The 17,739-nt window shown below is 40.7% G+C and overlaps 1 protein-coding gene and 1 pseudogene across 1 annotated transcript; both read right to left on the reverse strand.

The window, feature by feature from the left end:
* Positions 1-5,259: 5,259 nt before the first annotated feature.
* On the reverse strand, positions 5,260-5,949 carry LOC102857602 (annotated as a pseudogene).
* Positions 5,950-10,509: 4,560 nt separating this feature from the next.
* Positions 10,510-13,780, reverse strand: LOC102858008 (beta-2-microglobulin-like). Its single transcript, XM_006883199.1, has 3 exons — positions 13,711-13,780; positions 11,413-11,694; positions 10,510-10,523 (listed from the first exon to the last, which is right to left on the reverse strand). The coding sequence occupies exons 1-3, from the start codon at positions 13,778-13,780 to the stop codon at positions 10,510-10,512; spliced, it is 366 nt and encodes a 121-aa protein (XP_006883261.1).
* Between the last annotated feature and the right edge of the window lie 3,959 nt (positions 13,781-17,739).

Here is a 17,739-nt window from a genome sequence, read left to right on the forward strand (position 1 = left end):
TGGTTGTTCTCCAGATTTCTTGGCACAACTTGGTGAGCACATCCAGGGCAGCATCTGTTAGCTGAAATATGTCAATTGGTATACCATCTATAAATATTAAAAAATATTATGTGGATATATGGAATTGTTAAAATTCTATATTAAAGTTATATAGAGTAAAAGTAAGTCTGCCTTCATTTTTCTCCTGCCATCTTGCCTCCTGCCCCTAGGCATAGTTGTTTGCTTTGTATACTTCTGGTCCTTTTTCTTGGGGTATGTCTGGTTGGAGATGTTCAGAAAATTTATTTCTCCAAAAAGATTGATGTCGTTTAATATACACATATCTACACACACACATGGTCTTGGTGACAGAAATGAGGCTGGATATCAAATTATTGAATTTTATACATTTAATGTTTTATTCGTGTCAGATACTTAAAACACACACACACACACAAATACTATGGAAGATTGTATGGTACTTTCTCAAAAAGTTGCAAATAGAAATACCATTTGACCCTACAATTCCACTACTGGGAATATACCTCAAAGAAATCATAACCGCCACCCAAGCAGATATGTGCACACCCATGTTTTTGTGGCTTTGTTCACAATAGCAAGGAGTAGGAAACAACCTAAATACCTATCAACAAATGAATGGATAGAGAAGCTGTGGTATATTCACACAATGGAATACTATGCTGAAAATACTATGTTGAAAAACAAGGAACTCATGAAATATTATTCAAAATGGGTGACCCTGGGGGACATAATGTTGAATGAAATATCTCAGTCACAAAAGGACAAATACTGCATGGTGCCACTGTTGTAAAACAGGACTTACATCGGGGTGGGGGAAGACTGAAAGTGATGGGATAAATAATGTATACTGCATTGAAACAGATGAGGGAGAGAACTGTTTAAAAGGGATATATGATTAGGTAGTATTGTCATTACAGGAGTACAGAACGAAGACAGCATAGTGGAGTAGACTTGTGGGCAGGGATTGTATAACAATGAAAGAATTTTTCTTTTCAAAGAAATGAACGAATTGGGAGGGGTGGGGAGGAGTGGACAGGGAAAGAAGTGCAACAATGAATGGACGGAAATCCAAAATCTCTGTAAACTTTTGAGAAAATTAACAACAACCAAAAATACCCACTGAAATTAGAAAATTATCTTAAGAATAGGTGTGAAGCATTGAACATCAGTGATTGAAGACCAGATGAGTTATGAGATTAAGGATATCATCCACGAAGAGAGCAAAAGGTCACTTTCACAAAACAGAAAATAAAAAAAAATCAAAATGAATGTCAAAGAAGACTCTTAAAATTACACTAGAGCATAAAAATGCCATAAAAAGAAGAGCAATTCTGAAATATTAGAAATTAACAGAATATTTCAAAGGGCAGCTTGAGATGACAAGGCAGAGTATCATAATAGAAGCTTTTTAAATTATTTTTTATACTGGTTTATTTATAAAGTTTGTATACATTGTTTTTCACACCATATCTTTCTCATTCCCAATTCCTTCATTCACCCCTCCCTCCACCCTCAAATTGTGCGATCCTATGATTAACCACCCCTATCCTCACTCTTTTGCTCACTTCCACCCCTCCTTGGGTCCTCATACACCTTCTACAATAATAGTCTTATACAGTATTTGTCTTATAGGACTGAGTTAGTTCACTCAGTATAATGCTCTTCAGTCCCTCCCAAGTTAGATAATTTACAAAATCATTGTTCCTCCATCCTGCGTAGTATTTCATCATGTGAGTGTACAATAATTGCTCAATCCATTCAATTGTGGTTGGACATTTAGGCTATTTTCATGTTCTTGCAGTGTTGAATAACGCTACTATGAACATTGGTGTACAAGTCTCCATTTGTGCCTCAGTTCTCATTTTCTTGGGGTATATTCCAAGCAGTGAAATATCTGGGTCATACGGAATTTCTGTGTTCAGCCTTTTGAGGAAATGTCAAACTGCCTTCCAGAGTGGTTGTACCATTTTACAATCCCAACAACAATGTATAAGAGTTCCTATCTAAAAAAAAAAAATAGTTCCTATCTTGCCACATCCTCTCCAACATTTATTACTTGCTGTCCTGGTAAACTTTGCCACTGCTGCTGGAATGAGATGGTATCTCATTGTGATTTTGATTTCTTCTCTCTTATTGTCAGTGATTTCGAGGATTTCTTCATGTGTCTGTTGGCCAGCCAAATATCTTCCTTTGTGAAAATTCTTTGCATGCCTTTTGCCCATTTTGTAATTGTGTTATCCATCTTTTTTCTGTGGAGGCAATGTAGGATTCTGTAAACTTTTGATATGAGACCCTTGTCTGAAATGATATTGCCAAGTGTTTTTTCCCAGTCAGTAGGTTTTATTTTCAGTCTGTTGGGAAAAGTTTTTGATGCACACAGGGATTTTATCTTTAGAAGGTCTCATTCATCAATTTTATCTTCTCCAGATTGTGTATTTCTGGCTATTTTTGGTAGTCTCTATACCATAAACTAGCCCATCCAAGCTTTATCACAGTTTGTCTCTGATGAACTTTACAGTTTTAGGCTTTACTTCCAGATCTCTGATCCACCTTGAGCTGATTTTTTTGTGTACGGTGTGAGGGGTGGATCCTGTTTCAGCTTTCTGCAGATAGCAGTCCAGTTTTGCCAGCACCATTTGTTGAAGAGGTTGTCATTTCCCCATTTGATAGGTTTTATTTCCTTGTCAAATATCAGTTGACCATAGATAGCTAGGCCTATTTCTGTTGTTGTTGTTGTTAAGTGCCATCAAGTCATAGGCGACCTATGAATGAAAGTCCTCGACACTTGCATGCGTGACTTTCATCCTTTCTCCAGGTTCACAGGGTTTCCAGAGGCAAGCTGTTAACAGAAGTGGATGCCACTCCTGCTTTCAAGCTTGTTTCAACTGGGGAGCACCACCAAACACTGTCCACCAGGGTAACCGTTATCACATTTGACACATCAGTGTCACAATGTTTAGTTTCACAGCGACCACAAGTTACCTCTGTACGGCAAGTGGACACACCAGGGCTATACAACCTAAAAGACTGAACAAAAACAATTAAAACCAGGCCTTAGGGCCTCAGATTAGAGTCACGCACCTTTGGCTTCGTAGCATCACTTTCAGTCCACGAGGCCAACTGGTCTCTCTCTGTGTTGTTAAATGCCATAGAGTCGTAGGCGACCCAAAGCGACCCTATGAACAAAAGTCCTCAACATTTGCGTGCGTGACTTCCATCCTTTCTCCAGGTTCATAGGGTTTCCTGAAGCAAGCTATTTACGGGTCTATTTCTAGGTTCTCCATTTTCTATTCCATTAGTCTATGTGCCTCTCACTGTACCAGTACCATGCAGTTTTGGTTACTACTGCTATGTAGTAGGTTTTGAGGTCAAGGAATGCTATGCCTCCCATTTCATTTCTGTTTGTCAGAAGTGCTTTACTTACCCAAGGTCTCTTTCCTCTCCAAATAACCTTGACAATTTCCCTTTGAATCACCTTGAAAAATGAATTTGGTATCTGGTTTGGAATTGCGTTGAACATGTAGATTGCTTTGGTTAGAGTTGTCATTTTCACAATATTGAGTCTTTATATCCATGAACAGGTCACATTTTTCCACCAAGTCTTTTGTGTCTCTAATTAGGTTCACTCCCGTATCTCAGTTGTGGTTGGCTATTGTAAATGGTATTGCTTTCTTGGGATTCCTTTTCAGAGTTCTCTTTGCTCTTATAGAGGAATCCCACTGATTTTTAGTTATCGGCCTCATATCTTTTATATCCTTATATAAATTGTTCTATTAACTCTAACAGGGTTTGTTTGTTTGGGTTTTTCTTTGGTGGCTTTTCTTTGTGTGGGTTGGTTTTTTGTTTGGGTTTTTTTGTTGTTTTTGTTTTGGGTTTTGTTTTTGTTTTTTTTTTTTTATTCCTTGGCGTTTTCTGTGTACACGATCATATATCATCTGTATATAGTGATTGTTAAACCATCTATTTAGCCAATCTGGATGCCTTTTATTTCCTTCTCTTGTCAAATGGCCCTAGTAAGCATTTCCAGTACAATTGATAATTGTTATTGTTATGTGCTGTCAAGTTGCTTGAGACTCATAGCGATCCTATGAACAACAGCCCTAAACTCTGCTCTGTCCTGTGCCAATCGCACTGTCTCTGATACACCCATCTCAATTACCGCAGTCACTGAATCAATCCACTTCATAAGGGGCCTTCCCTCCTGTGCTGTCCCTCCACCCTCCCAAGCATGATGTCCCTCTGCAAGGACCAGTCCCTCCTTACAACATGCCCCAAATATGTCAGACGAAGCCTCAGAATCCTTGCCTCCAAGGAGCCTCCCCGTTTAACCCTCTCCAGGATGAATCTGTTTCTTTTCTTTGCAGTCCATGGTACCCTCAATACTCTTCTCCATCACCACAGCTCAAAGGCATCAATTCTCCTTCTATCCTCCCTAGTCATTGTCCAACTCTCTGATGCATAACAAATGATTGCAATGACCATGACCTGTATCAGATGCATCTTAGTCTCCAGAGAGACACCATTTCTCTTCTGTACGTTGGAGAGGTCCCTAACAGCAGACTTTCCCATCGCAATGTCTTTTAATTTCCTGGCTGCTAGTGCCAAGAGTGTTGACTGTGGAAACAAGCAAACTAACGCTCTGAACAATCTCAATCTCTTCACCATCCATCCTGATGCTGTCAATTGGTCCAGTGCTGAGACTCTTTGTCTTCTTTATATTAAGCCTCAATCCATATTGAAGCTTTTAAATCTGACCAAAGGGTTCTTGTTGATTTTCTTTCATTTGGCCATGCCATGGCAATTGGCCATTGACTCTGATGCCATATTCTCCAGGGTTTAAAAGGGCAGAATAAAGGGCCCATGAGGGCCATGGTTAGCTGCAGGAAGGAAGCACCACTGCACAGAGAGGGAGTCTACCAAATCCCTTTCTATTACTTCATTATCACTACACCCCACACTCCTCCCTAATCAATACACTGGAAAAGAACTTTTATCAGTTTGAATTTCCACACACTAGTTAGCTTCCTTTTTTCCCTCTTTTTGTATAAAAATTGCTTTTGGTGTCCAAAAAGAGTATGAAGTTTTACTCTTTACAGAAACATAGTATCTTTTACTCTCTCTTATATGCATCCATAATAGAAGAAATAACTGTTCTTTCAAGTGGGTGGCCACAGTCCTGCTGACCCAGCCAAGGGGAGCCCTGGTACGTGCTGGTGGCCTCCACTCTAAGCATCCCCATCAGTTGTCTTCTTCTTTCTCTGACTCTTCTGACTTGGTTGCACTCTCAGGCAGGTCACTACCCATCTGTTCAAACCTCCTGGACTGAGTGTCCCACATGTACTTGATAGTCACTTTTAATTCAGCCATTTCATACCCAAAAAGCTTCAGGCCCACACCTACTCTGGGGTCAGCTCATTGCCCTCCTTGGATATCTCGTAGTCAGGCAACAGGGTCACCACATCTTTCGTGAGGGTGGTGGGCAGGCCCAGCTGCCTCAGCTGTGGCTCCATGGAGGGGGGGGGGTCTCTGCTCCAGGGGCCTGGGATCCAAGCTCACTGTGAAAGTTGTTTTATTACCAGCTCAGGCGAAGTCCATTTCTGTGACTTTAGTGAACCTCTCATTCACTTCTTAGTGCAATTGGTGAAAATAAGACCAACGTCACGCCTCAGCTTCTTGCTCCCCTGGTGCAGGTTGTCTTTGTACTCATCAAATGGGCTTCAATCAGAAACCAACATCATCACTTTCTTTTTGCCAAAGAACATTCGGCTATGCTTCCAGGCATTTGAGGTCCTTCAGCGTGCTGTTTCTCATCTTGTATGTGTCCACACATTTCCAAAGCTCTTCAGTTAGGTTCTGTTACAGTTCCAAGCCTTTCTTGGCACTTTTGTTTAAGAAAACTTTTTTGTTGGCATCACATTGAAGACACATGTAGCAGAAAATGGTGATGCCTGTTATGATCCAACAGTGCGTGGTCTTCTGGGACGGTCTCCTAGTTAAAGCACACTTGAAGAGTGCTCAATATCCTCTGGATATAAAGAACAATAAATGTGTCTCAGAGAAATTGCAGCCATTAAGGCAAGGACAGCAAAGCTTTGTCTCACATGTTTGGGGTATGTTATTAGGAGAGGCTATTTGTGGGAGAGGGACATTGTGCTTGGAACAGGAGAGGGTCAGTGAAAGAGAAGACCCTCAATGAGATGGATTGTTAATGTCTGTGGCAGTAGGCTCAAGTGTGTCAGGGATGACAAGGATGGCACAAGATAGGACAGGGTTCAGATCTGCTGTTCTCTGGGTTACTATGAGACATATTTGACTCAATGGCACTTAACAACAACTACCTTGGGTGACTAGCAATTGAAAGCACAGCCTTCAGGAACCACTTTTGTATATTGTACAACTATATAATTAATGCACATGATTTGGGGTTTTGAGTGGTTTATGATATATACTTTCTAGAAAATGCTTTTATTTCAATAGTGTTCTTCCATATCAGTATATACAACAGTCTTTTTATCACTGTAATTGACATTTTCCTGTCTAGCTTGGATTATATATTGTTGTTATGTGGCATTGAGTCATCTGCCACTCAGCAACTCTATGCACAATACTTCTTAATCCTGTCCTATCCCCCTATCCTGAGCCAATCTCACCATTTCCAACACACCTACCCCCATTACCCCACTTACTGTGTCAATGCATCTCACCCAGGGTCTTCCTATCCTGCACTATCCCTCGACCCTTCCAAGCATGATGTCTTTCTCTAAGGACTGGTCCCTCCTGGCAACATACCCAAATTATGTGAGACAGAGCCTCAGAATCCTTGCCTCCAATGAGCAGTTTGGTTTCATTTTCTCTTCATCTTCATGTTCTCTTGGCAGTCCACTGTTTGAACATATATTCAGTACTCTTTTCCTTTGCCACAACTCAAAAGCATCGATTCTTCTTCTGTCATCTTTAAATCATTGTCCAGGTCTCTGATGCATAGCAAGCAATTATGAAGACCACGGCCTGGATCAGGTGCACTTTAGTCTCCAGACTGATATCATTGTTCTTCAGCACTCTAGAGAGGTCCCTGACAGTAGATTAACCTAATGCAGGAAAATTTATTTCCTGATCACTGGTGCCAAGAGTGTTTATTGTGGTTCTAGGCAAGGTGAAATTGTTAACAATCTCAATCTCTTCCCCGTCTACTATGGTGCTGCCAATAGGCCCAGTGGTGAGAATCTTTGTTTTCTTGATGTTGAGCTTCAAACCATACTGGAGAGTGCAGTCCTTGACCTTCTACAGCAAGGTCCTCCTCAGTTTCAGCAATCAAGGTTGTGTCATCTGCATAATGAAGGTTATGATGAATCTTCCTCCAACTCTGATGCCACATTCCTCCTCATACAGTCCAGCCTCCCAAATGATATGTTCTGCATATAGACCGAAAAGGTATGGAAACAGGATGCATCTCTCACATAATCTTCTCCTGATTTTGTACGAAGCACTGTTTCACTGCTCTGTTCTAATGACTGCTTCCTGGTCCAAGAATCGGTTTTGCATCAGCACAATCAGGTTCTCAGGGATTCCCATTCTTCTCGAGGCTAGCCACAATGCATTGTGAACCATGTAGCCAAACTGCCTTTACACAGTTAATGAAACACCTAGACATTCCTCTGGTACTCTCTGCTTTCAGCCAAGATCTATCTGACATTGGTGATGATGTCCCTACTGTCACAGCCTCTTATAAACCCAGCTTGTGCTTCTGGTAGTTCTCTGTCAATATGCTTTTCCAGTTGTTTCTGGATAATCTTCAGGAGGATTTTGCTTGCATGCAATATATTAGTGATACTGTGCGATAAAATTGGATTAATATAGTTATAAGCAATTATATTCCTTCTGTCTCCTCTGTAAGAGGCCTTAATCATCATGCAATGCTCCAATGAAGCATTATCTCAAACTATCACTCAGAAAAGTAGCTTTTCATAAAATAGTTTTATTAAATGACAGAATAGAAAGTTTCATATGATCCAACTTTTAACAGTTCTCAAGGTTGGTTGAACCTTATATTTATATCATTTTTCTGGGCGCCACATCCAGAAGTTGATTCTATTTTCCCTGATTAAAGCCTGGACAGTTTGTATTTTTTATAAATTGCATAGGTGATTCTAATATACAGCAAAAGCAGAAAGCTATTAATCTAGATATTACCGCCATTTCCTATACAGTTGTGGTTCCTGCAGGTATTCATGTAGCCTTGTCCAACTGTTTGGAATTACCCAACTACCTCTCCACTTCCCATATTTTGCCCTTATCTGAAAACTCCCCATCACTACCTGCTAATCAAGACACTGACCTTTAACTTTCCTAACATCCTCCTAATTTTTTATTGTTATTCTATTAACACATTTCCTCAGTTATTTCTTTTTAACTATAGAAAAGGCATATATTTGCTATCATCTTGTCAGGATGTCTTTTGTTTGAACACATGCCTGTCCTTGCTAAAACATTTAATCTTCCAGATACTTTCTCTCTTTCTTGTATTCTATTTATCTTCATGTTTAAGAAAAGAGAACTGTGGCCAAAAGATGCATTTCTGGTCTCCCGGGAGACCAGCTATATCACCCTAGATAAATTACTTAACATCTGGCTTCTCGTTTGTAAAATGCAGATGTCTGAGGTTCCTTCCACTGTGAGTCAAGCTCACTGTGAGAAAAGAGGCTCACACTGTTCTTCAAATGACATTGAAGACTATTTCCTTGTTTGAAAATAAAGGGGGAAAAGGGTAAGTAATAATTTAGACACTGAACACATAAAAGCTTAACAAACTTTTAATTAGTGAAACAAGATAAAATTATGATTAACCCAATGTACTTGGAAAAAGAAATATTATATGACAAGTATATTATTATAGATTTTCAATATTCCTATCAATCTTTAAAAGCATAGCACACAAACTTGAGTTTAATTATAAGTCTCAATATCTTACTACTCAATTTTGTGTGTAGAATGGAAGCAAAGCTTTTGAATCTTACCAAAAGATTCATGCTGAACTTGATAATTTCCTCCTCCCAGTCCATCTAGGTAAGATTACCTTTCCAAACCCCTTAAAGGCAGTTTTTAAAGAAAGATTATGTTGTTTAACACCCAAATGAAAAGTGTACATCATTATTTTTTTAAACTACAAAGAGTTAAGAATTATTGCATTGCAAATGAGACGTCTTCAAAGCCTAAAAAAAAAAAAAAAGTTTTTAAAAAAATGCACTTATTCTATTTGAATTACAAATATCACTACCAAATTTGTCTAACTTAACTTTGCTATATAAATCATCATTTGTAAAGAAAGCTGCAGGCAGTTTGTCCGGGTCCATTACAAAGAGCTGATCCCAGTGGTGCCCAATAACCTTAGAATACTGGTTTTAGATCTGGGCCCTGACTCTATAATTTGGTAACTGTGTGACTCTGTGCAGGTCAACTAAGACTCTCTGAGGTGCTTCCAAATCCATTTTCCTGTCTTGGAATATAACAGAATATTTGAAAGGATTTTCAGTACCAAGGTACCCTATGGAACAGAATTTCATTAAAAAGCTAGATAACCCACACCCTACCCCAGACTCCAACTGAAGATGCAGAATTCAAGTTTCTCTTCTCATGCTTCTGCTCCTTGCAGATACATCTTTATAGTACTTATCATTATATCATTATATCATTATAACAATGCTTCCATTTCTCTCCTTCCCTGGACTGGCTCCTCTATATGGCTAGCACAGTGCCCACAGCAAGGCTGAGCAAAACTGAGGATATGAAAGAAAAAAAAACAAATACCACCAAACTAAGGAAATGACACATATGCAGAGCCATGTCACTCCTATCGTTTGACTGAAGAATAAAGAACTGTTGTGCAAAGGAAAAGAGACCTGATGGTGTAGTTACATGTTACACTGATTACAGGTTACTGGTTATTTGGTTACATGTAACACTGTTAACCAAAAGATCAGTGGTTCAAAATCATCAGTTTCTCCATGGGAGAAAGATGAGAAGTCTCTTCCCATAAAGATTAACAGCCTCAAAAACCCAGCGGAGGCTCACTATGAATCGGAACCAACTTGACAGCAGTGGGATGCACAGGGAGAGGAGCAGTACATTTTCTGCAAGCTTTCATCTCAGCAGAAATATTTGGTGCGAAAATAGCTGAAGAAAAATCAAATCCCTAAAGGTTAACCAGCTGCTTCAGGCCTTCTCACATCCCACTGGTCCTCCTCCGCTCTTCCTTTAGAGGTCAGTGATACTGGCAGAGCCAAATCTGGGGATACATGCCTTTTTCATATTATTCTGCCAACGAAGGAAAGAAATGTGTGCATGCTCAGGATCTTTCTTTCTGGCTGAAAAGCTACTTCAATTAATGTCTCTCATACAGTGAGGATTACCATACTAGAGTTGTCTGTAGTTCACAGGAAAGTGAAATGGAAGTTTTCTCAAGGTCAGAAACTCACCTCTCCATGGTACTTGTTAGTTGTCTCGATCTATTTAAAAGAAAATTGAAAGAAAAAGGAAATTCCGTTTTACTTTAAAAATGTATTAACAGATAGCTAAAAATGTTTTAAAGACGGCTGTCAAGATAGCCTACTCTTTCTAACCATGAATACCTTTTTCAAAACCACCAGTAGGACCCAGTCTAGCACAGAGTACAGAAGAAGTCCAGGACTGCAGTGTGCTAAACTAGAAGGTCTTAAAGGCAAACATTCTGAGGTTGTCATTAGTCCTAAATATCTCTACCTGTGAGTCTGTCAGAGAATCCTGAGGGAGGCAGTAGGTAACAGAAGCTGGAGTATGTATGTGTGCATTTGTACAAAAGCTGTTGTTCCTTTGTTGTTCTCACTGCAGGATAAATACTGTGTCAAGAATCTGAAGAGGCCACTCAACAGAGGTATCTCTGCAGAAGACTCTCAGCAGATGCCACTAATAGGACACTGGATTCACATGATGTTACTGGTCCCTAATCAGACCTTTAATAACATTCTCTGGCAACCTTGTATGTTGTATAGAAACATAAAGGAATTCATACACTATTACACACGTCTATCCCTATCTGGAAAAAGAGAGAGAGAGTGCTCTGGTGACCTAGACCACAGAGTTTGCATTAATCCAAAGGCCATGCCTCTCTCAAGGTTTGAATCTACCAGAGGCTTCAGGGTAGAAACATGGGCAATGTCCTCTAGTGTGATTTGCAGCCTTGGAAACCCAATAGAGGGTCAGCTATGAGTGAATTCAGACTGTTCTTTCCAGCAATGAGTGAGAAAAAGATAGACAAAAATACATATAAAGCAACAAAGTAGCTTTGTGCCACAGCTATACTTAAATACTCAGATAAAATTGTCTGTCAGTAATTATGGAAAGAAACTGAAAACTTACCCCACTTAACTATCTTGGGTTCCTTGAGAGCAGAATGCTCCACACGGCAAGTGAATTCATCGTGATCGTTGGGGGTGAATTCAGTGTAGACCAGGAGGTAGAAAGACCAATCTTTGCTGAAAGCCAAGTCTGACCGTTCTACTTTCTCTGTGATTTTCTTGCCATTTTTGTAAAGGTCAATTGTAATCTGGGGTGGATGAAATCCAGATACATAGCAATTCAAGAAATTTGGCTTTCCATTCTCTGCTGGATGGCGAGAGTACACCTGAACCTTTGGAACACCTGAGAAAAACCAGAGAAACAAGTGAAAATTGCTAGAATACTGCACTTGGGTCGGACTTGTAGACTCCCCAGAGACAATCACCATCATCCGTTCTTTGTATCTCTTTTAGAAATTTTCTGTGTGCGGCATGCAATACTTTAGATATTTTTGTAATTGTTTTATAATTTTTTGGTTTCTTTTAAATGACATCCAGTCACACATAAATATCAATAATGGTGATACTTTTTTATATATTATGCTTTATTTTGTAAATAAGTTATGGTTAAATTAAACATCTTCTCCTCATAACCAAAAAATGATGCATTGCGAGGGTTTGGGGGAGGGGGCTGGAGTAGGGTTAAAATCCAAAGCCTGGTGCTTCTTGTGGTTGGATGCCACCAGGTTGACTCTGAACACTCTTCAACCCTATGACCAACAGATGGAAACCTTGCCCCATCTTGTATCATCTTCAGCCCCCCATTGTTACAGTCACTGTGTCAATCCTTATCACTGAAGTGTTTCTCTCTTTCATTGAACCTCAACTTTTCCAAGTGTACCGTCTTTCCAAGAACTGTCGCCTCCTCACAACATGGCCAAAATATGTGAGAAGTTTCATAACCCTTACTTCCAAGCAAATCTGCTGTCAAAGCCCTCTTTAAAGTGCTAAAGAGTAAGGATGTCAGCTTAAGGACAAAGGTGCATGTGGCCCAAGCTTTAAATGCATGCTTAAGTTGGATAATGAATAAGGAAGACTAAATGAAAAATGAAGGCTTTGAATGTGATAGTGAAGAGTGTTGGATTTATCACTGGCTACCAAAAGAACAAACAAAAAGGGAGCTCTGGTGGCCTAGTGGCAAGAAGCTGCACTGCAATCTCAGAGGTATGAGGTTCAAATCCACAGATGCTCTGCTGGAGAAGGAGGGGCCATCTCCTCCTGTACCTGTCAGATCTGATTTGACGGTACACACACAAAATAATAATAAAATAAAATAAATAAAAAAAGAACAAACAAATCTTTTAGAAGTGCTGGTTCTTAGGGGTACAAAAGGGCTTCCTAGGGTGTCCTTGACAGCACTTGACAGTCACCATCTTTAATTACCCTTATCACTGGTTTTACAACCTCCCTGACTTGAAAAATCCTCACTTTTTCAAAACTGAAAGTGGAAGCAACAGTTCATCTTGGAAAGAACCAGGCAAGGAGCCAAAGAGCCTTCTGTGAAGAAAAGACCACAGGGGTCCAAGGCTGCCTGGCTGCTCTCTAGAATCTATCGAGGGAAGATAGAGAAGTGTATTTGTGAGAAAAGCAGGAATTATAGCCAAATGGAAAACTCTGGCAAAGCCTTTGCAAACTTCCCCATCAGCCGCGACTTCAATCCCAGTTGTTTGCCATTTATCTATCCTCTGTGTGACTGAGTCACTTAAAACCCCCTAAGCCTCAGTTTCCTCATCTATGGACGCGATGGTAATCACAGTAATGTGTCCTAGGTGCAAAAGCAGAATGAAATGGAATAAAGCACTTAGTGAGCCTTCAATCACGGCTAGCTTGTCACTGTTATTATTAGATGAAAAGGGAACAAATGAGTTAATGATGTGAAAGTACTTTTAAACAGCACAAAACACTGCATAAATGTCGTTTCCTCTTCAAGGCTTGACCTTCTCTTAAGAGACGGAGTTTGGGTGGCGCCCGGAGGAAGCCTGCAGACCTCCGGGGAAAGGAGAAGGCAGAAGATGGAGAGGGGCTGACACAAGCAGTGCCTCTGAAACCCCAGTCACATGTCTGTCCGCACTCACAACCCCTAACTCCGCACATCTGGAACAAGTCTAAGAACCCTGGCTGCATTCTCATCCGAGGAGCCAAGGCCTCTAGGAAAAGTGAAAGAGAAACCCTCCCTGTCTTAGCCACTACAACTGCCCAGATCAATACCCCAAAACTTTGGTCCTAACCTGCCCAGAGCTAACCTCCTTCTTGGAAACAAAGGGGTATGGGGGAAGCATGCGTGGCAGTAGAGAAAGGAAGATGAGGAAGGGTCACTTACGGTCGGCGGCATCCAGGCAGGGCAGAGAGAGCAGCCCCAACAGGGCCAGCGCCACGAGGGAGGAGGACATGGTGCAGCAGCCTCTGAACGTGAACTGCCGGCCTGGGGCCCGCGCGCCTACTTATAGCCGACCTGCAAACAGCCAATCAGGACGCGGACCGCCCGGGTGTCAGCTGTCTCCAAGCGCCCAGAGCCCGGTCAGGTTAGACAGAAGGGACTTCCCCATTTTCAGTTTCCTTTTTCTTACAAAGTCTCGTGATATACAAGAATGGTTGGGTGGATTTGCTCCCTGGAATCTGGAATGCGCACTCCAGGATGGGTTACAAATCCCTCTAACTAGGGCCTTCAAGCTAGAAGCAACATTTTTTTAGCGCCCTCACTTTGCTAACTGGCCCTAGAGATTGAAGTGAACATACTTTGCTTTGATGGCCCAGCCGGTTAGTGGCCTAAAACCTGTGGGTTTATTCGAGGAAATGGAAGCCCAGAAGGGGCAAGACTGTGAACAAAGGCTGAACAGTACTGTACTGAACCAGAACATCAGCTCAGAACTACATGCAATCTGGGAATGCAGTATTAAGCTTCTTAGGTTCCTGGGAGAGAAAATAGTCTCAAAGACCTTAAGGAGTCAGAGAAGCATCCAAAATGAACAGGAAAGTTGGGGCTTCCCTAATCTTACCAAGAAAAAAAAAATCATTTTTGTAAAGCTTTGGGCTAAGGCGTTCTTCCCTGTGTATTCCTCTGTTTTTTAAGAAAGTCTTTTTGTACTATTGATTGATGGAGAAAAAACACCCTGGGAGGCCTTGGAAGAGAGGAAGACCTTCAACCAGATGGATCTAGAGAGTGCCTGCACCAGTGAGCTCGGGTATGTCAGAAATGATGAGGTGGCGCAGGATAGGACGGCGTTCAGATCTGTTATTCACAGGGTTGCAATGAGGCTTTCTCGACTCCGTGGCGCCTAACAACAATACTCAAAAGAAGGCGCTCTAATGGCGAAGAAACGCATTGAGCAGCTAACCAAAAGGTCAACAGTCTGATTATACCAAGAGTTCAAAGGGAGGCAGATAGACAGTGTCCGTTTTAAAGATTTTAAAGTTGGAAACATGATGGGTCGCGGTTAGAGCCCACTTGCCTGTGGTAGATTTGGTAGTAAAAGGAGTTCTAGAAGCACAGTGGATTAAGCATTTAATTGTACCAGAGAGACTGCGTGCTTAGAGTAGCAGTCCTGGAAACCTATGGGGCAGTTCTACTCTGATCTACAGGGCCACAATGCATCAAAATCAACTGGAGGCATTGGGTTATAAATTCAAACAAATTATACAAGTTGTTATGCAGTATTAAATAATAAATAAGAAGGAGGGGAAACCCCAAACCACTACCAGAGTGAAACTGTCCCATCAAGTCTTAGGCTGGTAGCACAACACTTAGCCTACTGCAAAAGCCAGTGCACCTTGGTTAGTCGGTTAGTGCAGTCGGTTAGTGCTCGTTACTGTTTAGCTTTAGAGTTTACAGTCTCCTTTCATAATATTCTCATATCATTAGCCACACTACAACAGTGCTTGATTGGCAATAGGTACTTGGTAAGTGGACTGAATGAATAATGGAATGGCTAAGCTTTATGAGAGATGACATATATCATCTATTTTATAGACAGAGAAAGCAAAGTCTAAATGGCTAGGATTAAAACGACCCTGATTCTATTGGTGTTCATGCTTTATCCATTTGGAAGATAAAGAGTGTGGCAGTTTTGATTTGGTGATTTGTTTTGGATTGCGTATGTTGTGGGAGGGAGGAAGTGAATCTCTATGATTATAAAAGCATGACTATGAAAAATAAACTCACTAAAAACCCCTACTTTAGAGATATCATAAAGGCCAAAGAGGAGGAGGCAGTCGTCAAAGGCTTGGGGGTTTTTTGGTTTGTATGTGAGTGGAGCAGTGAAAAGAAGAAGTGGTCCACAGGAGGAAAGCACAGCAGGAGAGGAACGTTGTGTGGAGGGGCAAAGATGGAAATCACCAGGATTTTCCATTAAAGTTGGTTGGGTGTGCATCCCCAATGAGGGCAATAAATCTTTACGGTTTTTAAAATTTATTCTTAGACTGTTTTTTTAAAAAATTCCTTTCTTCTCCATTCCTTTCGTCAGTAGCATATGTCCTGTTCCAGATTTTTAATTGCAATACACCTCCTTGCTTACACTTTTTACAATAATTCCTATTGTAGAAGCAACATCTCTAGAGAATGCAAAATCTTCTCCACAGATCTAAAGAAATGTTATATACAGAGATAGACACAGTGCCTGTTGTTGTGTTATTGTTAATGTTTACTAACAACACTATAATTATTAATGTTATTTACTAAGCTTTTCTACTAAGTGTACCTGTAACTTTGAAATATAAAAATTGCTACACATAACATTATCAAGTAAGATTTCTGTGTCTTTATTCTGTTTTAAAAGTTCAATTAAGTGTTAGTGGGATTGTGAAATGGTACAACCACTCTGGAAGGCAGTTTGGCTCTTCCTCAAAAAGTTGTACATAGATATTCCATATGACCCAGCTGTTGCACTGCTTAGAATATACCCCAAGAAAATGATAACTGAGGCACAAATGGAGACTTACCCTCCAATGCTCATTGTAGCATTATTTGCCATCACAAGAATGTGGAAACAGCCCAAATGTCCGACCACAATTGAATGGATTGAGAGATTGTGGTACATTCACATGATGGAATACCATGCATCATGCAGGAGCAATGATTTTGTAAATTTTTACCTAACTTGGGAGGGACTAAAGAGCATTACGCTGAGTGAACTAACTCAGTTCCATAAGGACAAATACTGTATAAGAGTATTATTGTAGAAGGAGTATGAGGATCCAAGGTGGGGGAGGGTGGAAGCAGAGAGGTAAGGATGGGTGGGGGGCTCTGGGGGGATGCTTAGTCATAGGGTAGCACAAATTGATGGGTAGAGGGGGTTGTGAAGGAAATGGGAACGATCCAGTGTGAAAAATAATGTATTCAAACTTTGTAAATAAACCAATATATATTAAAAAATTAAATTAAGACTCATAGGTCCTGAAATGCTAGTTTTAATGTGTTTTTAAGTACCCTGAAACCACAGGGATAGATAGGGCTTTATTTTGCCTTTAAATTCCTTGTTTTAAGTGGAGAAAAGATTGAAGTTGTCAATTATTTCCATTTACTAGGATTCACTAGCAACACCATGGAAGCAGTTGTTGTTATATGCCATCAAGTTGCTTGCAATTCATAGCGACCCTATGTACAACAGCACTAAACTCTGCTCTGTCCTGTGCCAATTGCACTGTCTCTGACACACCCATCTCAATTACCCCAGTCACTGAATCAATCCACCTCATAGAGGGCCTTCCCCTCCTGCACTATCCGTCCACCCTACCAAGCATGATGTCCCTCCTCAGGGACCTGTCCCTCCTTACAACATGTCCAAAGTATGTTAGACGAAGGTTCAGAATCCTTGCCTCCAAGGAGCTGCCTGGTTTAACCCTTTCAAGGATGAATTTGTTTGTTTTCCTGACAGTCCATGGTACATTCAATATTCTCCAGCACCACAGCTCAAAGGCATCAATTCTCCATCTAACCTCCCTAGTCATTGTCCAACTCTCTGATGCATAACAAGTGATTGCAAAGACCATGGCCTGTATCAGACTCACCTTAGTCTCCAGAGAAACACCATTGTTCTTCAGAACTTTGGAGAGGTCCCTAACAGCAGACTTTCCCATCGCAATACGTCTTTTAATTTCCTGGCTACTGGTGCCAAGAGTGTTGATTGTGGAGCCAAGCAAACTAAAGCTGTGAACAATCTTAATCTCTTCACCATCCATGCTGATGCTGCCAATTGGCCCAGTGGTGAGAATCTTTGTCTTCTTGACATTGAACCTCAATCCATATTGAAGGCTGCACTCCTTGACCCTCTGCAGGAAGCGCTTCAGGTCCTCCTCAGTTTCAGCACATTGGGTTGTGTCATCTGCATAACGCAGTAGTCAATAAATAAAATTA

Source organism: Elephantulus edwardii, unplaced genomic scaffold, assembly GCF_000299155.1.
Source record: "Elephantulus edwardii isolate Elephantulus edwardi_28Jun2011 unplaced genomic scaffold, EleEdw1.0 scaffold00026, whole genome shotgun sequence".
NCBI classification, from domain to species: Eukaryota; Metazoa; Chordata; class Mammalia; order Macroscelidea; family Macroscelididae; genus Elephantulus; species Elephantulus edwardii.

What these genes read in the sequence shown, in the direction of transcription:
- LOC102858008 (XM_006883199.1), bottom strand. Translation starts at nt 13,780, where the DNA reads ATGTCCTCCTCCCTCGTGGCGCTGGCCCTGTTGGGGCTGCTCTCTCTG. An exon ending in CTGCCTGGATGCCGCCGACC is followed by an intron (nt 11,695 to 13,710) that starts GTAAGTGACCCT and finishes GGTTTTTCTCAG; the next exon opens with GTGTTCCAAAGGTTCAGGTG.